At 37.3% G+C, this 27,377-nt stretch overlaps 3 protein-coding genes across 3 annotated transcripts in view; 2 read left to right on the plus strand and 1 right to left on the minus strand.

The window, feature by feature from the left end:
* Positions 1 to 9,395: 9,395 nt before the first annotated feature.
* Positions 9,396 to 14,743, minus strand: LOC131779634 (COMM domain-containing protein 8-like). The gene is made up of 5 exons (XM_059096197.2): positions 14,663 to 14,743; positions 13,973 to 14,128; positions 12,396 to 12,554; positions 11,274 to 11,429; positions 9,396 to 10,352 (listed from the first exon to the last, which is right to left on the minus strand). The coding sequence occupies exons 1-5, from the start codon at positions 14,732 to 14,734 to the stop codon at positions 10,329 to 10,331; spliced, it is 567 nt and encodes a 188-aa protein (XP_058952180.2). The 5' UTR covers positions 14,735 to 14,743; the 3' UTR covers positions 9,396 to 10,328.
* Positions 14,744 to 14,841: 98 nt separating this feature from the next.
* LOC131779593 (kinesin-like protein KIF9) lies at positions 14,842 to 22,104 on the plus strand. The gene is made up of 5 exons (XM_066160877.1): positions 14,842 to 15,523; positions 17,995 to 18,384; positions 18,773 to 19,154; positions 19,973 to 20,341; positions 20,884 to 22,104. The coding sequence occupies exons 1-5, from the start codon at positions 14,921 to 14,923 to the stop codon at positions 21,465 to 21,467; spliced, it is 2,328 nt and encodes a 775-aa protein (XP_066016974.1). The 5' UTR covers positions 14,842 to 14,920; the 3' UTR covers positions 21,468 to 22,104.
* Positions 22,105 to 23,420: 1,316 nt separating this feature from the next.
* LOC131779639 (uncharacterized) overlaps positions 23,421 to 27,377 on the plus strand; it is a 42,284-nt gene continuing 38,327 nt past the window's right edge. Inside the window, exons 1-2 of the mRNA XM_066160873.1 lie at positions 23,421 to 23,529; positions 24,070 to 24,135. Of these exons, the coding sequence (XP_066016970.1) occupies positions 24,119 to 24,135 (17 nt within the window). The 5' untranslated portion in view covers positions 23,421 to 23,529; positions 24,070 to 24,118. The remainder of the gene's footprint in view (positions 23,530 to 24,069; positions 24,136 to 27,377) is intronic.

The raw sequence follows: 27,377 nt of genomic DNA on the forward strand, positions 1-27,377 counted from the left end.
GTGCTTGTCTTGCACTCAATTTCTCGAAAATACATCAGTTTTCAATTGAGGATAAAATATTTGCGTTGAGTTGAGATAGCCTGGTTCTCTGTACCGCCAATGTACTGAGAAAAAGTAGATTCAGACACGGAGATATTTTCTTGTTTAAACCTTTTCCTGCTGACTAGAATAATCGCTTTGGAGCGATTATAATGGACTCCTGTCACTAGCGATTGATATTTTTGGCACAAATGGCTCCCCATATACTCATAGCTCCTTTTTAAAGCTTGACTAAATTTATATTCGACAATTCAATCAATTTTTGGTTGTCTTCCGAGATAATTTGATATTCAGAGTCGCAAATATGGTAATTGTTGAGTCATGGCGGAAACGATTGCTCAAGTTTTATATCGTTAAGCACTAACGAAACCTAATCGATAAAAGGACAGAAAAAAGAAAAGACAGAAAAAACTGAATTGTTTGGAAGGAGAAAATTATGCCAATCAAACCTCAAACCATGGTTGTAAAACATTTGCATTAAGAAAAGTGTTTGGTATTTTAAACTGTACATGAAACTAAATTGATTTTCCACAGAATTTCCAAAAGCTCTAGATTTTCATGGAAAAAGCTTCATCCAAATTTTGACACGGGGGTTTTTCAATGGATCTCCTTTTCGTCCTCCAACAAGTGGTAGCTCAGTTTCACCGGCATGAACTACCCAGTCGTGCTTGAACTCATCACAACTGAACCCCATTGTTATTACTTTTCAGACAAAGTCATGGTCTTACCGGGCGCCGTAACAGACTACGCAATACAAGAAAGCGCAATCCCGTATATGGATTTAGCTGCTATTACAGTTGGCATGATCGCAACTTGGAATCCTTCCAATGTCAAACCCAAGGGTACCCAGTGTTTATTAAGCTACGCTGTCCCGGGATCTCACAATAAATTGACAATATGCACAAATCCCACTCTAGAGTTCCATACACATATGATCAAAAGGTTTGTTTCAGCTTTGTCAATTTCACATCAGTCAAATAATGTTGTTCAAGATCAATTCCAAACACCCTCCCTGTGGCTTATGAATAAATCTACGGAATATCTTTCTTCAAATTCAATGTGTGTATATGTAATGATCAAACTGCTCTTTGCCTTATCAGAATCAGCGTTTGTGAGAGGTGGAGAGAAAAAGCCTTCGTATGTTCAAAAGTTTGTACCAACTTTAATCGAACATATTATTGACCATATGTTTTGGTTGATTTTGTCTTTATTTTATCTCTATGTTTTTTTTTTTTAAAGGAAAATTAGTTGTGTAGCCTCCCCATTGAGGATAAACTTTTTCACCACCTTTGCTTCACATGGAGCAACACCAACTGAGATTATCAAGTCTGGCTAGATGGAGAAGTCGTCGGGAGAGGCTCTGACCAAGGTTATGAAGGTCAACTGCACCAACAACAGACCAGTTAAAGTGAGGGATACCATCTTGGAGGAAGTAACATCTTTTGTCTACCTAGGCAGTGTAGTCAGCATTGACGGAGGTTCCGATGAAGATTTCAAGGTCAGGATAAACAAAGCCAGAGTAGCTTTCAATACGCTGAGGAAAGTGTGGTCCTCCCATGTCATCTCACGGAGAACCAAATTTAGAATTATTAACACCAATGTCAAAGCAGTCCTCCTCTATGGCTCAGAAACGTGGAGAACAACTAAGCAAACGTCCCAGAAATTGCAGACCTTCGTCAATAAGTGCCTTAGGCGAATCTTAAAAATCAGTTGGACTGACAGGGTAACGAACGAGATGCTGTGGGAATTAGCAGGCGAGGAACCAATCATAACTCAGATCTCAAAGAGAAAGTGGAGATGGATAGGTCACATCCTAAGGAAACCGGCTAACAACATCACCCGGCAGGCACTACGTTGGAACCCCCAGGGCAAGAGAAAGAGGGGTCGTCCCAGGAACTCCTGGAGAAGAGGTGTAGAGTCCCAAATGAGAAACTGGGGCCACACTTGGGCCACTTTAGGAAGATTTGCCCAGGACAGAACCCGATGGAGGACGGAACTGGTTAATGGCCTGTGCTCCAACCGGAGCTAAGGGAATATATATATGATTAAACACGCGGGTACTTTGCTCATTGAACAAGATCAAGACATGGTTGGAGGAAAATTAGACCCAAATCAGTCCTGGACTGATCAAGACTGATCGGTGTCCGGATTGAATTTATGGGGTTCGGTTCTGTCAAAGAGCGACATGTATTATTATCAGCATATGATACGAAATAAACAGTACTTACCAGATTCAGATCTAATTGTTTCGTTCTAGCTTAAAACATGACACAATTTCTTTAATTTCTTCAAACCTTAATTTTCTTTTCATTTCACAGTACCACCTTTTCTTCCTTCGACATTTTTTTTCGATATTGACGATAAACAATACTTGTTTGAGTCACTGTACCTTGACATTCTAAACAAGCACGCACTACAAAAGCAAGCACACATAAGGGGCAATCAAATTCCTTTCATGAATGAACAATGGCGTAAAGCCATTCGTCACCGCAACAAACTTTGGAAGAAGTTCACGCATCAGAGGACCGACGCTAATTACGCCGAATATAAGAAACAAAGAAACAAATGCACGTCAATTAGGCGCAAAGCGATTGAAGATCATTTTAAAAACAAGTCAGAGACCGACAATCCACGTGCAATTTGGGAGGCTTATCGTCCTTTTATGCATTCGAGGTCAAGTAAAGAAGCCAATGACATTACGCTAATTGAAAACGATGTAGTTATAACGGATAAAAAAGAATTGGCTGAATTGTTCAACAACTACTTTGTTCACATCATTGATGATGTACAGAACATTAAAGAACATAACTTTGGACACGAATTCAGTGCACACCCCAGCATTCGAGCAATTGCGGAGGAAAACAGAAGAAAGAACGCCATACATAATTTTAATTTTAAATACACCAGTAAGAACTAGGTTGAAAAACTACTACTAAACATCAACGCACGCAAGGCTTGCGGCCACGACACCATAACTCTGCGACCTCTTAAGGAATCCGCTTCTGTGATATCTGGTCCACTAGCAGAGTTAATGAATGAATCGATCAAACAATGTAAATATCCTGCTCGATGGAAAATGGGGCAAGTAACACCTCTTTTCAAGAAAAATGATGAATCGAGTAAAGGAAATTATCGACCAGTTACTGTTTTACTGGCCCTAAATAATGTTTTTGAGAAACTCCTTGCTTCTCAACTAGACCAGTTCTACACTGAACTATTGTCTGACTACATCTCAGCGTATAGGAGACACTATAGCTGTGAAACCTCGTTAATGAGGTTAACAGAAGATTGGAAGCGTAGTCTGGATAAAAAACAAATTGTTGCAGTGATATCAATGGATTTATCTAAGGCTTTTGACACCATACCGCATGGACTTTTTGCTGGCTAAGCTGAAGGCTTATGGTGTCAACAGTAGAAGTTGTATGCTTCTTAAAGATTACCTACACGGTAGGATGCAGCAGGTGAAAGAAGGTGATACAAGCTCTGATTGGCAAGAAGTCAGGCGAGGAGTACCTCAAGGCAGTGTTCTTGGACCAATGTTTTTTAATATTTTTATAAATGATTTATTCCTGCAAATTAAAACTGTACAATTAAATATGTATGCAGATGATGGTCAACTCTACACTGCCGATACGGATCCGGTATCTTTGGAAAGGCGTATCTCGCGTGAGGTAAGCTCAGCAAATGCCTGGTATGAGATCAATGGAATGATAGCAAATCTCAGCAAACACCAAGGGATGATACTAGGAAAAACTGATCATCAATTTAATTTCTCAGTAAATGACTCAGTGGAACTTTTTGGCGTCACAATTGATAAAGATCTTACGTTTAAGCAACATGTGTCCTCTGTATATAAAAAGGTAAACAATCAGTTTAGCGTTATGACAATGTTCGGCAAACTGATGTCTACTGAAACCATGCTACGTCTTTATAAGGCATTTATACTTCCTCACTTTTATTATTGTACTATGGTGTGGCATTTCTCTGGTAAAAAAGATTCTGATAAATTGGATCTTTTAAACAAACGTATTCTTCGATTTATTTTCAAGGATTTTAACTCTGAATTCAATAATTTACTTAAAAGGGCAGGAACTGTAAACCTTAAGGACAAGCGTTTACAAAACATGATTCTTATTATTTTTAAATGTTTACATTTTTCTGATTATCCAAGATATTTAAAAGATATGTTTCGCTTGCGCTCTAGCACCTATTCTTTAAGAGGACATAATATACTCTGTTTGCCTTAACCACTGACCACTTCTTATGGCATCAATTCCTTCAGTTACTTGGCAGCAATATCATGGAATTCTCTTCCTGACCATCACCGCACTATTTCTGATTTTACTTCTTTTCGACGACTGCTATCTACTGGGTAAAATAATTTACTTAAAAGGGCAGGAACCGCAAACCTTTCTGCATCAAGATGATTTGCTAGTTAGTTGTCTTGGTAGTTAGTTATCCTATTTGTTATAGAATTAATCTCTTTATTATAATTATTTATTAATGCAGTTTGCTCGAAGATATTAGCATCCGAGTGCTACACTGTAAATTTGAGGGTAAATAAAGTTTATTGATTGATTGACTGAATCCTGGTATCAATGGATCCCCATAGACAATTTATGGGAAAAAGTCAAGAAATTCTTTTGAAATCAATTAATTTTTTAATTAAAACTTACATAGCGCAACTTTCCATGGCACATGATCAAATAAGCTTTACAATAAGTTAAAAAGACTAAAATTTATAAAACTTACAAGCAGATAGAAAGAAAAATCTAAAGGCAGTTTATGGTTTTTGTCATTGTTATCGTTATCCAACAAGTGTGGAGCTACACCTGTTGTAAAAATCTCCTTGATCGGTTGTAAAAATTCTTTGTGGGGTTCAGATTTCACCGCTCTTTTCCCTTTTTTTATTAATTGAATGTCCTACCCTTAGGCAAAAATACGGAGTTAGAGAAAAAGGTGGCCAAAATTTCATGACCCAATGGAATGAAATGCCTTTCTTCTTGCTCTGGCGCTCATCTATCGACTAGACAACCCCAGACAGATCGATCAAAATATAAATACAATAATTTTTCAAGAGATTTACCTATGTATGTTGGTATTCATCATTTAAATTTCCATAGACCCAAAACAATTTATGTAATGACTTGCCATATCACAGCGTTATAAATGAAAACGGATAAGTCTTTATGGATAAAATTCGTCGGCAGAGATAAAGAAGAAATTGCGTCATATCGCATCAGGTAAAATAATTGTTTCGGTTGTTAGACCTCAGGAAATTCTCGCTCTTTTTATTTTTAAAGCTGCTAAAAAAATTCCGCAACTTCCGCTTCAACTATGCCGTCCCCTTCCATGTGAACGATCAGCTCATCATTTTTTCAGTTTCCATGCCTCCTTTCTCAGTCTTCCCTTACATTTCCCTTCATGTAGATAACGATCTAGAAGAGAGACTCCATGAATGAGGTTGTGTCACTTTTGGTACGCAGTCTAACGTGTTCCATCAATCTCTATTTAGTCGAGTTATTTACAGCACTTGCTAATATTATCACCGTTCTCCTTCTTGTGTCAGATCTGCGAATTTTTTTAACAGGAAGCAACCTGGCAGAGAATCTATGAACGTTCTATGAAGTTGATATACAGCTTCGAGAGGATCTACTGGCCGAAGATCAATTTAAAATTTTCAACACCAGATCGGCTCCAGTTCACAGATACGCGCTGGGAAAAATGTGTCGATAAACGGGGCGACGAAGTGAACGGTAGTAAGATTATTAGCTTCCTTCTTTGACTCGGCTAAATTCATATTATGCTTACAATCCGTTGTTGGTTTTGTTCCTAGAATTGTCCCTTCGATATTCAAAATCACGCTCGAAAATCAGGCCAGGGAGAGAATTTCTCGGTTGAAAAAGATTTAACGAAGGTTCGTAACCTTAAGCGTCAATTTAACCTAGGAGATAAGTGACAGAAAAAATAAAACAAGACAAACAAACAAGCAAAAAAAAAACGACAACAACAACAAAAGAAACACCCTAAAGGGAGGGAAGAAGGGAGGACGCAATTGTTTTTCATTGAATGTCGCGCCCAGATGGTGTAAATTATAAACATTTTTTGTTATCGATTCTATGGGGAAATATTGCGAGGAAATTTATGAACCATTATTCCTTAGCATGTTCTCTGCCATATCGGTAACTGAATTGAAATAGGAATTTCCTAGAATATCTTAAGATTTTGATCGCAAAACGCAAGTTTTCGTCCTTGACACGACGGCTTTTGAATGAAATCTCTTCTTGTCCTTCCCCAATTCTATTGAAAGCTCGAGTTTGACTGGAATGAACCGTGTATGCAAACTTGAATTCACCACAATTAAACCCCATTGTAATTATCTTTCTGACAAAGCCATGTTTTCTTAGCAGGCCCCATCACAGATTATGCAATGAATGAAAACGAAATCCTGTACGATCTGGATGCTGTTACAATCTGCATGTTTGCAAACTGGAATCCTATGAATTTCTCGCCTGAGGGTGACCAATATATGTTCAGTTACGCTGTGCCAGGATCACACAATGAGTTAACGCTGTTTACATATCTCAATCTCAGAATTCTAATCCATGGCAATAGAAGGTTTTATTTGGTTCTTATTTCCTTTATCATTGCAGAAGAGCTTCATAACAATCAAATTATATCATTCATTTTCAAAACACCCTCCCCGTGGCTTTTGAAAAAGTTCCGTGGGATATCTTTCTGTAAATTCCTATGTTTATGTATGTAAGAATGTAACTGCATGTTTTAGCTAGATAAGCATTTAGTAAGAGTGGACGGAAAAATCCCTTATATTATAAGAACTTTGTACCAACTCTGAGCGTGCAGAATTAACGTCAGCATCTATTTGTTTGTTTGTTTCTATTTCCCCAATTTCCCCAACAATTTCCGCGTCTTGTATATTAAGTTTTCTTCCGTCTCTTTCCATTTTGCAATTTAAAACAATTCGATATTACTTCGCCAAAATTCTGAATAGCTTTAAATATTCTTTTAAATGTAAATTCGGTGTACCTCTTTCCTTGAAATAACTAAGGAGGGTCCAAATGAGGTCAACCGTTAGCCATAAAACGGCTAAAAATGAAGCCGTTATGCGTAAAGATTTACACATTTTTATTGTTAGTCGTTAGAAAGTTAATCGTAAAAATTTTTCCTTTTAATCCCGAAGAGAGGACGTTAACCGTTAGCTATAAATTAGCCAAAATTTTAACCGTTAGCCGTAAAAGCTATCGACCCATTGTGGCCCTCAATAAGTTGCTCAATGGTCTGAACGCGCCCTATCCTGGTTATGAACTGGTAGAAGAGCGAAGTTTGACCTTACATTGTCCCCCTTAAAACCTATTCACACCAAAGCTTAAACATGTCTTAAAGCTGTTTTGTTAAACTCCTTTCTCCTCAAAAGATGTTTAAAGTTATATTTTTTTCTACTTCCAGCACTTTGAAAATACAAGTTTGTAATTGCTCGAACCCTATGGAAAATTCTGGTCTTCATTTCAGAGGTAGCGGTCTTGAGGAGGGACCCTGGGAATGAGGTTGTCTTACCGTTCGTACCCAGTCTAACGCATTTTACCTTTCGCCATTTTGATTTTTTTTCCTCAACACGTGTGACAAACTGATCTTCCATTTATCGCCATCAAACTTGTTGCTTCAAATCTGTAAAAATTTTGAACAAGATGTCATTTGGAGGAGCATCTGGGAACGTCCAAGTTGATAAACAGCTTCAAGAAGAGCTGCTTGCTGAAGATCAAAAATACAAGTTCCAACACCAGATTCACGAGTTTACAGATATGTGTTGGGAAAAATGTGTCGAGAAACCGGGCAATAAACTCGATGGGAAAACAGAAACTTGCATCGAGAACTGTGTGGAAAGATTTCTCGATACGACAAAGTTTATCGCTAACCGTTTCAGCGAACGGTTTAAGTAAAGGCCTCGCTTGCTGGATTGATTATTGCATGTTCCCGGCCTGACATGACAAAACGGTTTTAGCGGTTACCAATAATATTGGACGACCTTTCAGTGAGGAAAACGTGTGGTTAGCAGAACGCAGAGATGTACATTTGAAGATTTTGACTGTGTGGGATTGAAGTTCTGCTCTCACCATCCGAAGCATCTCGATCGGCTCACAAGGAGAAAGAAGGAACAACAATTAGTAATTTTACGTATTAGGACGAATTATGGGCACGATAAATTTAAGTGAATTTGTACTGGATTTGAACGTACCAATTTTCAAAAGGTCAAATTACCAGGGGGGTTATGTTTAAGCTTTGAATTGATTAACTCATTAGTTACAGGTGATTCATGCTAGTAAAGATGTTGTATGTATTCAGACTCTTATTCCTATGATTGACAGCACATGGCTCTTAAGAAGTGCCAGCAATACAAAAAACTGAGCAAAACAATTTTAAAAAATGTTACATGTATGCATACAGACTGTTTACTATATTGCTTCAGTGTAGTTTGCGGTTTTATGCCCAGAACAAAGGAAGTTTGGCTGAAAGTAAGAAATGTGCACACCTATCCAATATTTCTTTACTAAATGGAAATTTAGGGAACTACCATTTCTCATGGGTGACCTAGAAACCAATTGGCTAGTGCACTGGACCCCTTCTTTCTACCCAAGAGTATAAAATGGGTACCAGCCAATTGGATGAAATGCAGAGGGTTGGGTGTTAGTGTCCCATCCAGGAGGGAGCAGTGATTCTCCTAGTCGCTTTATGCTAAAGAAACTGGGATAAACTCCAGCTGGTTGGGCCACACAGCTCAAGACACTGTTTAATACAATTTTTTTTTCCAAAAGCAGCTGCAGAATCTGATATAACTCTCAGTTTTGAGAGAATATTATTATTCAAAGAATATCCTTCCCATTAGAAGGTTCCCATAAAACTATAAACTCATCAAGACTAATGAATCTGGTCAAAATATTATCAGATTTTCTTTATACAGAAAAAAAGGATCCTGGTGAAATTTGCTGGCTTCTCTTCTGCAATTTCTTTATTAGTTGCAGATCACTGTCAAGGATCAATTTTTTACTTGCAGTATATGAGCAATATATCATCTTTAGTCAAAACGTGTAACAGGATGGAACACAAACCAAATGACCTGTTTTCTGTGAGGTAGCAGTGCAAGGTCACCAAGCATAGCCAACTAAGATCGAATTTAACAGGACATCACACAACAGACCTGACTCAAGTTTAACTTAGCCTAACGTACACATTACCACATATACTGTACCACATACAATTAACAATTATTTGAAACAGAAGTGATTAAGAGGTACCCAATATTAAAAGTTCAGAGAGAGAAAGAGAAGATCTTTGAAAATTTTATTCACAGTTTCCACCAATATCACACAGGTAACAAACACAAACAATTTCATCATGTCTCCTGTACAGTGAACACCAGATATTTTATCAAAACTTAATGTCCAAGAAAGATGGCTTTGCTTGAAATAATTCAAATTTATCCTTGCCTTGTATGTAATTGCATACAAGTACTCAGTAAAGCTCTACCAGTATCCTAAAACATGCAACATTTGTAATTGTTGTAATTGGTTGTAATACCTACATTTGCACATGGCACATGAAAAGTAAAAACACTTTTTTCAACTCCAAAAAATTCACAAAAATAAGAGTAGATTTCTCCTTACTAGGTTTGACAGATTATTATTCATTTCATATTTTTTTGTTATATGATGTACTGAGTCATATACATTTTCGTACGTTCTTTCTTATGACCTGATGGAGGACAGACATACATTGTAAATTATGACTGCACCATTGACACAGCTTATCTTAGCAATAAATAGATTCCATGATGTGGTTGGTCTGACTCTGAACAGTAATATTTCACAGAAGACATCAAAATGTCACAAGAACATCAGTGACACACTTGCCTGCATTTTGTGCCCCTTTTTTGCACTTACAAATTCTAATGACCCTTGTAATCTGCTCCTGTGATCTATTACTGAACAGACACACAGCAACATGGAATCTATTTGTCAATCTGTTCAAAGGAACACTTAGGTTACAAAAAAATATGGTCAGCGTATGAATTCAATAAGTTTATGTAAAAAACAATTTTATTTGTTTAATAAGGCTCTAAAAATACTCTTTACATGATTCTTCATCTTGCTGTACTAGACACATGCCCATTTTCTATCAAGTACACAGTTGTTTTTCTTTTTTGTTTTTGGTAATTTTAAAACTACATTGTATGAATGAATATCCTGAGCAAGACAAAAGAATGTGTTCAAAACTTATTTCCTCAGTTGCATAACCACCTACAATGCAAAGAAAGCACATTCAAACATTAAGTGAAGTAATAATTTCCTTCACCCTAAATCTAGTCTGAACTGAAAGCAATATAACCCTTTCACTCCCAGGACACTGACAAAAAAGAAATTTCTCCTTAAAATATTAATAGTTTTTTAAAGTAAAATAAAAGATGAGAAGAGAGGAAATATAAATTTGGGGATATACATGTTGTTTGGTTTGAAGCCAAATTCTCAAGGCCAAAATTATAGGCAATGTATGGAGTACAGTGCAGAGAGTTGATATTTTGATCTTGGGAGTGAAGGGGTTCAGTTGAATGGCAAGAATGGTGGAGGACAGGATCAGGTAATGGTTAGCATGCTATAAATTAAGAATCTGACTTAAGACCGATGCCTATGATCTGGATTTGAAAGCCGTGATTGAGCCAATTGTGTTTATGGGCTGAGCCCACCTCCCTCCCACAGTGGCTCTGACTCCACTCACAACTGAGTACAAGTTGGATATTAGCCAATGACCAGTGAAACTTACAGTTTTGTTAACCTTTAACACCCTAACATCAGCATACAATTTCTCCATACTGTTCTCTATACATTTCCTGTGGTACCTACATGCACAAGGGGAATTTGTCTTTCTTAAGGACTTGTGATCATTTAATTTATACCCATGACCTTAATATTTGATTCAGGAGTGATACTATTTAGAGAAATCAGATGCTAATCATCCCTAGGAAGAAAAGGGTTAAAGAGGGGGTTGCATCCATACTCTTTCTTGTGGAAAATTAATGTATGCCACATTTTACTCCTGACAATCAACTTCATCTGGATTAGGTTTGTAGCAACAACATCAGGGTCATGTTTGAGATGGAGAAAAAGCTCAATTAATCCTATATTTTCTTAATGTACATGTAAGCAAAACTTAAACCACAGTACCTTATTAGCTGCATCTAATGATGATATAAGATTGTCTAATTCTTCCTTTGAAAGCTCAACAGAAACGTTCCTATCTTTCCCACTCTCATTGACATCAAAGTCCAGTGTGACAGTGGGTTCTTTTACACTGGCCAACTTATCACTAGACATTGTCATCTATAGGAACAAAATAAAATGAACCATCAAATTATTATTGGAACTGATTTGATTTTCATAATTGGTTTAACTCTTAAACTTCCATGAGTGACCAAGACAGAATTTCCCCCTACAATATCAGTACAACCTGAGCAGACAAGTGATGAGAATTAAAATATATTACATATCAATTAGGGGATTTGATCCAATACCAAATTCTCTGAACCAACATAATAAGAATTACATCACATAAAGTGAGGAGAATTATCATTGAGATCTCAGAAGTAAAGGGGTAAAAGTTCACAAGCATTGCTTGTACATGTACTACTTTATACAATATCTAAGCCAGTGCTTGAATTCTTGCTTACTAAACTGTGTCTTTCTTTGAAAATTGATAATGTGAGTTACAGCTGTAAATTATAACATGGCCAATCCCACAGCATGTTGGACCACTACACATAGACTCATTCCCAATCAGTTCTCTCTGGCCTTTCTCTATTATCAAAATGAGATTAATATTGGGTTCAATATCAGTATCTAGCTGACTGCCCACCCACCCCTCCCCTAATTCAACAACAGTCAATTGACAACAAGTTAATGTTAATGTTGGGTTAGGGAGAGGTAGGTGGACAGTTGCCCAGATACTGATATTGATCCCAATATTGTCTATCACTGTATACCCCACATTGTATTTGATAACAGTATGCCGTAGATTTTCAAATGCTATTAGCTATAAAATAATAAATCTTATTAGCTCAGTGGCCAGTTTTTTATTTACATATTTCCTTTTTTCAAATAACTCAAGATTACACTTAAACTTGACAGTTGTGTTACAGGAGCAATGAGGTAAAGAACACAATTACTCAACATCATTTTTCACAACTAGCTTTTTGCTGTAACTTCAATTTTACACAGTTATTTATGAGACAAATTTTACTGGCATCAAGAAAAAGTTTCCTGTTATGTATAATCAAATGTTGCATGTACCTTGACTTTCCAGTCAAAATCTTTTAGGTAAGAATTTGATATTGAAGCTGCATTAAACACTAGCATTTGTCTCACTTCTTCTTGACGAGGCCAGACACAATCAAGTATGGCTTGTTTAACCTCAGAAGTTAGTGAAAATCTGTCAAGTTCCTTGGAGATCTGTGTAAATGTAAAAATATAACAAATTGAAAATTTTGCAGGAGTCCTATTGTACCTGGAAAGTGATAAAGTAAAAAATTGCATTAAAATGAAAGCCAGAAGCATTAAAAATATCAGAGTAACAATTGAAACCATTTCCAAACAAAAGAGACTTGCACTTGTCAGAGAGCTTGGCTGAAAATTGTCCTTTAGATCATGATTCATAGTTGAAAAAATGCTCACTAACAATAACTTCCCGAAGTGATAAACATGTAACTTCTCCATATAATATCCATACATTATCCAGCAAGCAGGTAATGTGAATACTCAAACTTATAAAGTAGAAGTTGTTATCTTGATCTTACTCCAAATTATTGTAACTAATTTACAAGGAAACATGTAGCAGCCAGAAGGGAGAATTAACAAGCAGATCTTGGGAATTAAAGGGTTAAATTCCAGAAGTAAGAACTTCTCCCTGTGGTATCCATACATCATCCAGCAAACAGGTGATAAGAATACTCAAACTTATCAGGCATAAGTTGTTATCTTGATCCAATAACAAATTTCCACAAATATTTTACAAGGGGATGTGTAGCAGCAAGAAGGGAGAATTCACAATCACATCTTGGGAGTTAAAGGGTTAAAGCTGATGTAATGGTTCTTATCTTTCACAATTAAAATCCTTTTTCCTGACATCCAACAAACACCTGGTAAAAGGAAGGAGCCTCTGTCCATCATTCCCGTGACATGTAACAACTCACTACTGGGATTAAAGACTGGTTTTCATGAGCAACACAAGCACAAGCTAAAAATGCACCCATAAGCTAAATATCCTTATAAAGTAAATATGTGTTTGTGCTTGTCTTTTTGTTTATGCTTGGGTCTAGGCTGTTTTCATGGTGAAATACATGTATCAGCTGTTGTGCCTGTGTTTGTGCTTGTGCTTACGGTTACTGGTAAAAACTAAGCTTAACTGTTTCTCTTGCCTTCATGCAACAGCACTGATTCTCTTTAAACTAATCACTTTTTTCCTGACAACCACACTGACTGACAGACTTATTGACAAATGGAGAGACAGACAGAGGAATGGATGGAAACACAGACAGATAGAATAATGTAAATTGGCCACCAAAGAGAGTTTCCTGAATTAGCTGTTCACGCTGTCAAAGGGCTAATGCTCAAAATTTCAGCCACGGGAACTCTTTGTGGTGGCTATGAGCCAAATTATCTTGTAATACCCTCCACTGATGCAATGCCACAGTTTCTTTAGGATCTGACCCCATGTATCTAATACAGTTCTGGTGGCCTCCCAGATGACTATTTTCTGTCTGTCAATAACAGCAAAATTTAGCGCAGACAACATACTTAGTACCTGTAATTTTTTAATCATCATTTGATTAAAAAAAAAAAAAAAACACTTGTAAATCACAAAATCAAACCTGTTCCTTGTCCATTCCTCTTGAAGTGAATCCTTTTAAAGTTTCCTTTCCATTTTGTTGTAACAGTTTCCACTCTTCAGTTGTCCAAATCTTTCCATAGTTTTGATATCTCAAGCTCTTCCCAGTACATATACTTTCCAACAGTTCGTGTGTTATCTAAGTAAAGGTTCAAAAATTTAATAATGAAATCAAAGCTCACTGATTACATGTTGCAATCGAGATTTGTAACGGCCACAAAACTAACAATTCCGAAGTTGATTAAAGTTTCGCATTCTTAAAAAGAAAGCTATCATTTCTCATCATTTTCTTGCACTAGAAAAACTTCTCCACGGAAGAAGAAGAACCCTTTGATAAGAAATTGCGACTTAAAATGTGAGGTGGAGATTGATATGAGCTTCAAATCACGCAGAAAAACCTTTATTTAGCGTAGAACTTAACATCACATGACATTTTATTTCCCATAATAAAAGTAAAAGCTGAAAAGTGCATCACATGAAATTTCATTGCATATTAATTTTTCGAAAAAATTTGGGTAAAATTTCCGCACAGCCCCATACTATTGTAAAACAAATCTGTTTTCCCAATGGCAATGTATTGTTTTTGTCATTGTTTTCTCTATTCAAGAACTGAATGCATAATGTAGTATGGGGCTGTACGGAAATTTTACCAAAATTTGTTTCGTTCTCTCACTTTTTCGGCCTCTTCCTTCGAGCATTTTCCCAGTAACTCCAGTCCTACCCTGTGACTTCCTCCATCCGCCATCTTGTTTACGCGCCTGCTAAAAGAGTTCAGCGGTCCTTCCCGGAGGAGATGCGCGAAAGGCATAGTAACTCAGAATGATTACCCTAGCAACAGAAGGTACAGATTCAATCAAGGGAACAGGAAGATTTGTATTGTTCGTATCTAGTTGTGGTTTTCGGCGTGGTTGTCGAAAATAGCAGGACCAAAATGCTTCAAGAAGGCAATGGAAGAGTCAAAGTTTACGCCAGAATTCGGCCAACGGCGCGATTCGCGCAGGAAATGATCGAACTCTTACCCGATGGTAAATCGATCAATATTCACTGCAAGAAAGATTTGAGACGTGGTTACATCAACAACCAAATACTTGACTGGAGTTTTAATTTGGATCGCGTTTTACACAATGCCAGTCAAAGCGATGTTTATGAGGAATGTGCAAAGAGAATCGTTACCGAGGGCTTAGACGGTTACAACGGAACGATTTTGGCGTATGGGCAGACGGGAGCGGGCAAGACTTTCACAATGACTGGTTCGACGGAGAAATTCCAACACCGTGGAGTTATCCCACGAGCAATTCAACAGGTTTACAGAGAGATACGGGAAAGGTCTGAGCACGCTGTGACTGTACGGATCTCATATTTAGAAATCTATAACGAGCACATGTTTGATTTGCTTAGTACCTTGACCGGGGCCCCTTTGTTAGATCCTTCTCAGATGACCGTCACAGAGGATGATGATGGATATACAAGAGTGAAAGGGCTCAGCATTCATCAGGCTAATAGTGAAGAAGAAGCCTTGAATTTACTCTTTGAGGTAAGATGTAACCGCATGTTTGCTGATTTGGAAAGGAAGAACAATGTATGTAAGTTGTAGAACTTGAACTTGGGAAGAGGGCTCAGCAATCCTGTGTTTTTTTTTTTTTTGAATATTGATGTCACAGCCTCTTTCGACATTGGAATTTGAATTTAAAGAAAAATATAAAAAGGCATGGATGGATAAGTAAATTAAAAGATAAGTTAGAAATAATAAGCAGTGATAATAGTGATGTTAAAAATAGGAATGATACTAATAATAATGCTTCAGTAATTATCCTAACCCTGGCGATAGTAAGTACAATAATATTAATAATTATAATAATAGCAACTATTATTATCGTCACCGTCATCATCATCATGAAAGACCCTTTTTAAGACCTTAGGCTAAAAACTACTATTATTTATTTATTCATTGATTTTTTTACATGTGGGAAATTATTGATCATCTAAGTCATGTTTGGAATATTTGGAACAGCAATCAAGCTTTCCATACCTTGGGTTGAGGAGGTACAATGTAGGAGTTCCTTGAATCTCTGGTTCACTACAAAAAGCTTGCTGAATGGGTATAGCAGAGTTCTTTAATATGGCTCTATGGGATGTAGCTTCATGTCCTAGATAGTACTATTAATGATACCATCTATCTGTATCTTCTAATGGTCACTAATAAAGCAGATTATATAATAAGCTCAGTTATGCATGCATTCTGATTGGTTCTCACTTATGATCTATTGGAGGACAGACATATAGATGACATCATCATTAAAACTTTTTTTCCATATATTTTAATTCTTTATTATATAAAACAAATAGATTCCAAGATGCCGTGTGTCTGTTCAGTAATATATCACAGAGGACGTCAGAGATACTCAGCTACGCCTTGTGTGCCACTTTTTTGTTCTTACCACATTTTGACATCATCTGTGATCAATTACTGAACAGACGCACAGCAACTTGGAATTTATTTGTTAAGTAGACAATCCTAACACATCATAAAAATCGAGGTTTAGCTAGATGCAGTTGATAAGCAAAATTATAAATTGGAATAAACAAATTGGTTTGAAATCACATTGAATTATACAAATGATAAAGGTGAAATTGCAATTGAAGTTGCAAAGTTAGGATTGAACGGTTGTTGTTAAATTTGTGGTTTAAACCAAAGAAATACAGCACAAACTAAACTAAGAAAAGTATCCTGGGAAATGTAACACTAACCTAACTGACAATGAACCGATTATAAAGAGAACTGAATGCAAGAAATAAACCAATAATACCAACACAAAAGGGAAATATTGTAAACATAAGAGAAAGAGTCACCTGTACTTTGGTCTTACTAGCTCCTAATAATAGCAGATAATTCAGTAAAAGTTGAATGCGGTAGCAGCAATGAAATCCAATATCTAATGCATGTGCTTTAAAATGCAACTGATTGAAATATTGAACTTATTAACTAACATAGAATTGATTGATAAAATTAAACCAAAATTAACCTAAATGAAAAGGATACAAACTACGCATTTCAAAAGAAACACTATCAGCTTAAAATGTGGATTACATATTAATAATTAGATGAGAACACACTACTTATTATAATGATAATGATGATGATGATGGTGATTGTAATCAAAATGATATCAAAAAATAATGTTAATAATCATTCCTGTCACCTTAAAGGGCAGGTTTCACTTTCACTACAGTCAATAGTGTTGGATGCAAAGGAGCATCAGTCTTCTTTAAAAACATTTATTTTTCCACATTTATTCCTCTACTTACAATGTTAAATGTTATTGATTGACTGAAAAGCTTCCTCTCATTGATTATTTATTCCCACAAAGACATACATGTACTGAAGTGAACCTGTTAAGCCTCTGTCTAGGGTTGGAAGGAGCACCAGGGGTCTGCGAGGTGTAAATTAGCAGCTAAGGGACTATGAGGGCAACCAACCCTCATTACTGAATCATGATTGCTCAATCTTGAGTCTAGGATACTAGCCACAAAATTGTAAAATCATTCCTTCTCAATGAGCCGACACTTGGGCCAACTTCCAACCTGACCACAGCATTGTGTCAGGTTTGTCTGTGTGTTGTAGATTGTACATGTACCTCGGACATTTATCTATCGTCATCTCAAGAGTAGAAATCGACTTAACTATGTATAAGGGCAGGGTATAAGGGTTGAGTGAGATTCAAAGAGCTTAAAAAACTAGAAAAACTATTAGTTGCCATTGCTTTGGCACTATTCCTCTCTTAGTACTCAAGGGAATAGTTTCCTTTCCATTACCTATCAATAACCCAATGTCGTAGTCTCTTTAAGTACATTAACATCAAGAATAGCTAGTAACAAATGCAGACCTTCTTTTATTTGGTGGTTTAGTCACTCACCCTCTAAATGAGGGAATCGAAAGAGGACTAACACCTTTATATCAAGTAAAAATTATTGGTAAATAATCTTACAATTTTTTTTTTAATTTAGGGCGAAACTAATCGTATTATCGCTCAACACGCATTGAACAAACGTTCATCTCGCTCGCATTGCGTGTTCACCATCTACATCGAGTCACACTCGCGCGTCGAGTCCAACACGAAGTACGTCACCTCTAAGCTGAACTTTGTGGACTTGGCCGGGTCTGAGCGACTGGGGAAGACTCTGTCTGTAGGTGATACCCAGGTGGAAGCCATGTACATCAACAAATCGCTGACCTTCTTGGAGCAAGCTGTGATAGCCTTGGCAGACAGAAGGAGAGATCATGTCCCATTCAGACAGAGCAAACTCACTCATGTGTTAAAAGATTCCATTGGTGGGAAATGCAACACTTTGCTGATTGCAAATGTATGGGGAGAGGCTGCTCACATTGAAGAAACGGTGAGGAATATTTCTTCATTATTTTTTCACAGCGAAGGGGTAAGTTAAAAGAAAACTGAAATAAATTAACAAAGAAATGAAAGGAAGAGAAAGAAACAAAGGCGTCCTGTGTTTAGATGGAATGAAAACATTTTGTAGATTACAACGTCGATACATCTTAAGTGGCAGATCATTTGCTGTGCTTTGTGTTTAGCCAATTAGTCTGCCTCCTGCTAGTTGAGATTTTTTTAAAACATTGCATTTATTCACAATGTTTCTCTCCAGTTTGTTCGTGTTGGCCCTGAAACGACCCCTCTCCCAGCGAGGGAGTGGTCAAGATGTACACATACATACATAAGTTACCTACATTCAGGAAGGAAAAATTGACAGCGATTTTTTTTCCTCAAAGCTTTCCACGTTACGTTTTGGCAGTCGAATGATGAACGTGCCATCAGAACCTGCTGTTACAGAGCACTTCGACATGATGAGACTCTGCAAACAACACGAGAAAGAAATCCGAACTCTTCGACAAGAACTCGCCATGCACGATACACTGACAAACCGCAGTCAAATCTCCTACGAGCCGCTTTCGGAATCTCAAATCCAGGATGTCCGCGAGCAAGTAAAACGATTCTTGGCGGGTGAAATGAACGATATTGAACTCGTCAATGTTCGGCAAATTAAAGAGACGTTCGCGCAGTTCCGAGTTATTGTGAACACGATGAAGGAGGACGTTGAGGAAAAGCTGCGAGAAAAGTACGTGTTACAGGAGAGAGATGGAGCAACTTCCGGTGAGTTAGACATAGTTTGAAGCTACACTGGTTTGCAGATTTAATGAATGTAACCGAAGAAGTTACAATTCATAGACCCAACGTTTCGACACTCCTGTCTAGTGCCTTCATCAGGGGTGATCTAAACGCGGTGAGTTATTATCATACAGCCAGGGAGGGTGAGGGCGGTACTCGGGCCAATTTTTGTTGGGTGCTGTGCCTCTGGCCCGTCAGAGCCACTCACCCCATCACCATTACAGTTTATTCTGTAGCCAATTGTAGACCCCATCTTAAACGCATTTGGGCAAATGAAACAACTTCATAACCGCGAATTCCCAATTTTTAAATCCCTTTTTTTACCAAAATTTTATGACCTCCAAAATCTCGATTATGTGCGACCCCATTCTAGTAACTCCAGTGTCAATACAACCCATTTATAGTCAATCCACTCATGAAAATGCGACCGCATCCAGCGGCACATTCCCATAATCTCTCACTTGATCGCACTGATTCCTTATTCAACTACTTTTTGGTTATCAGCTTTTATGGTGTGGTTTGACCATATAGATTACTCTAAAAATAAAAATAAAAAAATTACCTTAGTCTACGTTTCCCGATTGGAGGAATAGCTGTGTTGAAATTGCGTTCCCGGTAGCCGTGAGGCTGAAATTTTCAGGAAGGAACTCATATCGGATGACTTCCAAAGAGCTTGTTCAAGTTGACCGCTATTATCCATATTTCAGCAAAGAGTAACATATCTTTTCGAGAGAAATTAGGGTTTTTCACGTGACATCTGTACAGTTAAAAAAAAAAAACAAATATTTGTATTTACTTTGTAGCTGCGGCAGATAAACAAGGCACCGTCCGGGGTGATGACAGCGGATTGGTTGGAGAAGTCGACGGCCGAGGATTTGGTGTAGGTGTTGTTCCCCCTGGTGTAAAACCAAACGTTGCAACCTTGATAAGCACCAGGAAGGTAAAGAGTCGGGGAAAAGCTAAAGAGAGAGACAGTGCTAAGTCTCTTGCCCCGGGTAGTGGAGGGCAAATGGAGGGTCAAGCCGGAAGCGATGGACAAGATCGGGGGCAGTCACCTTCAGCTCAGTCTCCCACGCAGCGCATGGCCACGCCTCCACCCAAAAGCGAGGCTTTTGAGGAATTCAAACAGGAAAGAGGCAGTGAAATTAACAGGATTCTCAATCAAAATAAAGGTAAGGGGTATTTTTGATGTATCAGAATTGGGAAATTCTAAGTGAAATTCAAGTGGTTTGACTTTAATTGCGATGAATTTTGAACATTGTCACATCCAGAAAGTGGCTGCTCGTTCACTGATTCCGGGTCGAATTGTTGATTTTGGATTATTGGTATTCATAGTGGGAAGAAAACCGGAGAATCAGTAAGAAAACCCTGAAGCAAAGAAGAAAATCATTAGGGTAGTACGTCAAGTCCAAAACAGAACACATACCTTAGCTTGCACTTCTGCTTCAGTATCTTCCTTATTTTTAGCGGTTTAAGCGTGGAGGGGCGGGGAGCCGAGGGATTTTGGGGGGATCACGTGGTTTTCAGTTGTCAAGGAGGGAGGGGGGGTCCGCAGTCGTCGCTGAGAAAGTATAAAGGGGGGACTGGAAAAAATTGTCAGTTTACTGCCAATCAACTTCCAAGGTGAATCTCGTAGAGGCTTCAGGATAAATTATCGCTCTCTGAATGTGCTACATCGAATTACAAGTATCTAATAATTGCTTATTCGTTGCAGAAATTTTGCGCGAGAAAAAGAAAAAGGCTAAGGAACTGTCCTCGTCAGTCAACAGTCTTATGGAAGAAATCAACGACACCAAAGAAATGTTGGAAACTCGTAAGCAAAACCGACTAGAGCAAGGGGAATTTCGAACAGACGACGGTCAAGTCATTATTGATGAAGACGAATACGAACTTGTTTGTAAAGCAAAAGATCTAAAGTTGCGCTATCGGCGTGACTATGAAGACCTGCTCAACACAAAATCCGAAGTTACCTACTGCGAGAAGCTGGTCAATCAATGCAGACATCGTCTCGTTACCGAGTTTGACAATTGGTATTCCGAATCGTTCCTCGGAGCCGACGATGAACCGAAGGGTGGTCGAGAAGGGCAAATTCCCGAGGATGAACAAGAGAAGTTTGATCGACTTCAGTTAGAATTATTGATGGAACATCCTGATTCTGTACCTTATTACAATGCTAAGATGCAAACTGAACGGCGCATGCACTTAACGGCCAGCGGAAGACAACAGAAGAAGAGGAAGCCTGGGGCTCTGATAGCTACAGTTCGAAACAAGCCACCAACAACACTGACGGTCACTTGATCAAATTCTTAAAAAAAAAAAAAGGAAAAGTCTGTTAAAACAGTATATAACTATAATCACTATAAAAAACTATTTTTAAAAACAGGCTATAAAGGCTAAACGAAAAACTGCAATAATGTTTTATTTTCCTAGATAATTAGTCTCCTGAGCATTACTACAGATCTAGTTTTATGACATGATGGAGGCGCGTGCGTTCTTCTTCGCTTATGTGCTTCTACATTATACAGAAATGATCAAAATCATGTAGCACCAATTGTATTCAACTTGATGCAATATTCGCTTGAGTTTCGATATGAATTCTTTTTTTTGTGTGGTCATAACTGTTATTATTACAATCGTTGTTTTATTATTATTAGCGCTACTATTTCTAAGAGTATCCTTTGGAAAGTGATCTTTCATTCACAGTTCACGCAAGTATCTAGAAGGCTAACCAAACAGACATTTTAGAAAGAAGACTCCTTTTTCTCTTCCTTCTTTTCACCCTTATTTTAGCTAAATGAGTGACAAGGTGTAGACTTCTATTTAGTTTTCGTTTGAGTGGAGGGTTTGTTATCAGTGGAACCTAATAACTTGTAAATTTTGCGCATAGTACTTGTAATATACTGTAACCTAAATCGGTTTGTAAATAAAGTGAGAGATAATGGCTGAGCTTTTGTTGTTGTTGTTGATTACTATTCCCTCTTAATTTGACTTACTAAATTTACTTCTAGATTTCATTACTTTTCATGCTTTTTTTGTTCAAGTACAACAATACACGAAACAGTCACTATAACTAAAGCAAAACAAAGTTTGGCTGATTAATCAGCAATTTTCAAAAGCAGTGGTCTGGCTGACAAAAAAATGGCTCTCCATTACATCACTTTTCACAATCTACAAAGTTAACGTGGACCATGCGTTTCAAAGTTTTATTGATATTTTTTAATTACAATAATTTTTTCCAACGATGCGTAAAGAAAGTTTATCGCTGAGGCTAGGAGGGAAGCATGGACCCATTCCTCTGTGTTGTGTCTTACACCGCTCGGCCATTCTAACTTTTACTGCCGATTAAGGTATCACAGAAGTAAAATTAACGTTTTCATTCAATCATGAAATAGCATGCAAATAATTTTCGCTAATCTCATAAAAGTTTACATTACTTTCGAATATTTAATTTATTTACCTTTATGAATTTTAGGCTATTCTTTTTTGCCGAGACTTTTTACAAAGTACCCTTATCATATGCCTATTTTAATTGAAATCACCTGTAATTGTTACTGTTAAAAATATGGAAATGGTCAGTTTTTGTTGTAGTTAAGCGATTAGGGAAGGGGTTGGAGTGAAACCAAACGTACTCTTCAGTGCGGAAAACATCGGTTTTACGTTGGACTGGTTGAAATCGACTTCGACTGACCTTTTCTTTTCTTCCCTCGAACGTCTCTCTACTAAAGGCTCTGTTAACTCTTTAACTCCCAGATCGAATTTGTAATTCCCCTTACTGTCAGCCATGCAATTCTCATTAATGTTAGTTCAGAGAATTAAGTATTAGATCAACTAATTATCCCCAAATTGATATTTTTCTTTATTCTCATTAATAACATTTTAGATGTGATGTTAAGTTGCAGTATACTACGATGTTATGAGGAAACTATGCAATGACACTTTTTGTAGTGTTTGTGAATGTTTAAGTCTGCCCTCCCCACCCCCCTTGTTTGAATATCGGAGCATGCGTGTTGCGATGTTAAGAATTAAACAACGTGTTGGATTCCTTTCAAAAGTGTTCTTTACTATCTGGGTGTGTTAAATCCGTCAATACGCCACACTTTTCGGTGTTCCTCTATGTCCAAATTCCTGTAGATGTAAAGCTCCTGGGCTTGCGGACCAACTGAAACCGAGTAGTCCCTAGCCCTCCACACGACACCTCGGCCGCTTTCATGTCCGCTCACGCTATAGTCACATGACACTTAAAGTTCTTTACTTCCTTGTAATTGCTTTCACTTTGGTAGTGATATGGCTATTCCGTAAAATTTGCTCTTTTGTGATTAATCTAGCACACAGCTTTTGACAAAGTTGGATGCTTGTTATGGTAAGTTGTAGATTCTATACTTTGTGTGGCTTCGTTCTAACTGCAAGATACAAAAAACTCGAAAAGAGAGCACTTGTTTGCCAGATCTTGAGTGAGACAGGAACTAGCAGGCTCCTTAAACAAATTTCTTCTTTTCAAAGCGGGTTATCCTAATAGTGAACCTCATTTTGATAGTCTTTAGGCCAAAACAGAGATTTTCCAACTCAGTTCTGGTGTCTATCAGTGTTACTCAGTGGAGTAACATCAGTCGAATGACATCTAGAAAATATTGCAAAATGAAGTCCATAGCATTCATGCTCAACTTATTTCAAACTGATAATTTTACTGGTACTTCTTACTTACACGCGGAAACTAGAATCTTCGTTTATGAAATGGAAATTTAACCTCGGGTTCAAAAATTACAAGTTGGCGGTGGTCGATCTCTTGCTAGCTGTGTAACTGTCGTTGTATTTGCGTTCAATTATTTTGGGGTACAGTGTGTTTTATTTGTGTTGTATTTCCTTTGATAATTCTAGTTATTTCCTCTGTAATTTGTTGCAGATCTCCAGAAATCAAAATGTCGAGTGATTGCCACCGTGGCATTTAAACCATGGCAAGTGCAGCCGGGTAAGTGTTTGACAATCAGTTAAAGTCTTTGAGGGTTTGCTTGACTTGTGCTTGCAACAATAATTGTCACAAACCGAGCTTGCGCTCGAAAAGTTTAAGATTAGAAGATCTACCTTATGGTCGTTTCTTAGTAATTTGCTGGCTCATTCTTTGACTAAAACATTTTCAAAAAGCTTCCATGCATCTCTTTGCCTCCTCTATTTATTGTTTTGGGTTTTACTTTTAATTACATACTTCAGCTCAAGAAAAAATACCAAGGCCTTTAAACTGATTTGTAAATTATATCCAAGATATATAAATAAATAAATAAATTGATAAACAAATAAATAGATAAATAAATATATATATATATATATATATATATATATATATATATAATATATGGAATAAATGTGGGGGTAGAGTCTACCTTGGCATAAAGTGCTCAATGCTGTGGTAACATATCTGAGTATATATAAGTGAAAGAATCAAAGAGGACACATTGATTCTCTGTTACTCTGAGTTTCGTGCTTAAGCGCTCGTCAGACAGAACTTTATTCAATGGAGAGCATACCTCCTTAAGTAGTAGTAGTATAAGTAGCTAATTAATTCACTAGTGTAATGATCTGATCTACATGTGAAATAAAGATTCTATAGAGCTATTGTTGGCAGCTTGTGAAATTTGCCAGGTAAAACTTATTCTCGTGGTGGCATTTAGAAATAAGTTCTGGTCTTTTGTTTAATAGAGACGGCTTCTTAGCTCTAACTAAATAAAGTTTTTCTGTGAGGCACACGTGGCACCGCTTGCTTTTGTTGCTGTAGGCTGGAGTGGTCACTAAAATACTCCAGTTTATTGTAAAATTGGTGTTGCTGTCTTTGAATGTCCAGATATGCTTTGATAGTTCCGTGCTGTTTGAATAGTTTCTGTTGCAAAAAGAAAGTTTGTGTTGCATGTAATGTTGTTTAAAAGTTCCTTCAGTTAGTCCAATGTAATTCTTTCCGGTTGTGTCTTTTTCTGTTGTTACATTGGCGTTGTAGACGACGCTTGAAGTGAGGCAGTTGTTTTTCAGAGGGCAGTTTTTTTTTTCCTGCAGTTACATTTGTTTTCAGTGGAGGGTGTCTTGCTTGTCTCAAGTATTTTTCTGTTGTGCTTCTTAATTATGGTTTGTGGGTTGTCTGTGCAGCTATAACTAACTTTCATGTTGTTTTTGTTGAAAATTTTGCTGCACCAGTGATTTTTTGGGAAATGTTTACTGAAGAGGTTCAGAAACTCTCTGCCGATGTTTGTTTGTACGTTCATGCTGTAGGGTGGATTAAATCAAAATATGTTTCTTTGTCTGTTCTTGCGGCTGTTCTGTATGGTGTGAGTTACAGGTTTCTTGTGTTCGGTGTAGATTAATTCTTCGTCATGTCCACTTTGTTTAAGAGCACTTTCGTAGTGTGGTTTGGCTTTGTTAAAGAGTTCTTTGCTTGAGGAGATGTCGGAGATTTGTTGGCCAATGGCTGCTGGTAGGTGTTTTATTATTGTAGGCAGATGGTTGGCATTTGTGTCAATGTAGAGAGTTTTGTTGTTGGGCTTTCTACTTAGCAAATTTCACAAGCCGCCAACAATAGCTCTATAGAATCTTTATTTCACACATAGATCAGATCATTACACTAGTGAATTAATTAGCTACTTATCTAATTTGTATTTCTTCATTGAATAAAGCTCTGTCTGACAAGCGCTTAGGTGCGAAACTCCGAGTAACAGAGAATTGATGCGTCCTCTTTGATTCTTTCACTTATATAATATATATATATATATATATCTATAGGAAGTCTGTGTTTCAATTTTTCTGTAGTACAGTGCTCGATTTGTAGAAGTAGAGTGCGATATATATTGTGATAGAGAAAAAACAAAGACACTATACTGTCATCCCTACAAGCCTGTTTTGTGATTACTCACTCATCAGGGGATTTTATGGTCAAGAATATTCGTAACCATTAGTTATATACTTTACAAATTCGCGTAATGGGGGTGGCAGTAAATTTAAATGCTTTATTCAATTGTTATGCGCAGTAACGCTCTGTTTCTGTGGCAGCATGAGGACACAAATTCATTACGTTTATTTAGTGATGATAATTTAGGTTGGTAGATGTTAAGTAACTTTTCTTTGAGGCCGAGATTGCATCTTTTGCTTGCGCTGTTGTGGGGTGATCTTGATGAAAGGATGTGCCATTAAATAAAGTGGTCATTATGTTATTTAAGGGTCCAGATATGTTTGCTGAGTTCAGTAGAGTTTCTGTGTTTTGTGTGTTGGAATGATGTGGTGTGGTTTCTGTATCTAGTCTTGAAATTGTTTTCTGTAAGTCTGATGAATGTTTCAGTGGTGCTGAGTGTTCTCCTTACATGTGACGGTGGTTTGGTAGATTAGTGATGATTGGAGGCAGTTTCCATTGAGTGGGCATATGTTTTTCTGTCGGCAGTTGCAAGTTTTTTAGTCTTTTGTGTTGGTGTCATACTGTAGATGTGTTTGGATGAATTTAAAATGCATTTGTTGTGGTTGTTGATGATCTGTTTAGTGTTATTCATGCAGCTGTAACTGATCTTGATTGTATTACAATTAAAGATTTTCCTAAGTTTGTGGTCTTTAGGGAAGTGCTTGTCTACAAGGGCAAGGAATCTGGGTCAGATATTGGTGCTGACATTTTTGCTGAATGGCAGTTGTACCAGAGTTTGTTGTTCCATTGTCTGTTTTTTCATTTTGTTAGTTGTTGGTGGTTCATAATGTAGATTGTACTAATATCTACATTTTTCAAGTGCTTTTTGATATGGAGGGGTGGCTTGATTGAAGGATACTTTGTCATGCTGCCATAGAAACAAAGTGTTACTGTGTAACAACTGAACAAAGCATTTAAATTTACCACCATGCCTAGTATATAAATGATGATTATGAATATTCTTATATTCTTGACAATAAAATCCCCTGATGAGTGAGAAATCACGAAACAGGCTTGTAGGGATGATAGTATAGTCTCTTCGTTTTCTTGTTACCTCAATATATATTATTAATATATATATATATATATATATATATATATATATACATCCTGAGGATCCCGAATGGACACTGACTGGTACCTCCTTTTATCAACGGATTGTAGGGACTACTTCGTATATGATGAATTACAGTTTTTCTCTGATAAATGCCACAATTTTCGGTACATTGCAACATAAGACGGGGAAGCACTTCTGATCAGTCATTTGTCACCATTTCAGAGTG

This window comes from Pocillopora verrucosa, chromosome 14 (genome assembly GCF_036669915.1).
Source record: "Pocillopora verrucosa isolate sample1 chromosome 14, ASM3666991v2, whole genome shotgun sequence".
Taxonomy (NCBI): Eukaryota; Metazoa; Cnidaria; class Anthozoa; order Scleractinia; family Pocilloporidae; genus Pocillopora; species Pocillopora verrucosa.

Bases quoted from the DNA above. Each gene is read 5' to 3' on its own strand.
- LOC131779634 (XM_059096197.2), bottom strand. From the start codon at position 14,734: ATGGCGGATGGAGGAAGTCACAGGGTAGGACTGGAGTTACTGGGAAAA. The intron at 14,129-14,662 runs GTGAGAGAACGA...ACCTTTACTTAG, and splicing joins CGAAGGAAGAGGCCGAAAAA to ATAACACACGAACTGTTGGA. The intron at 11,430-12,395 runs GTACATGCAACA...TTGTTCCTATAG, and splicing joins ATTTTGACTGGAAAGTCAAG to ATGACAATGTCTAGTGATAA.
- LOC131779593 (XM_066160877.1), top strand. From the start codon at position 14,921: ATGCTTCAAGAAGGCAATGGAAGAGTCAAAGTTTACGCCAGAATTCGG. The intron at 18,385-18,772 runs GTGAGGAATATT...TTTTCCTCAAAG, and splicing joins CTGCTCACATTGAAGAAACG to CTTTCCACGTTACGTTTTGG. The intron at 20,342-20,883 runs GTAAGGGGTATT...TATTCGTTGCAG, and splicing joins GATTCTCAATCAAAATAAAG to AAATTTTGCGCGAGAAAAAG.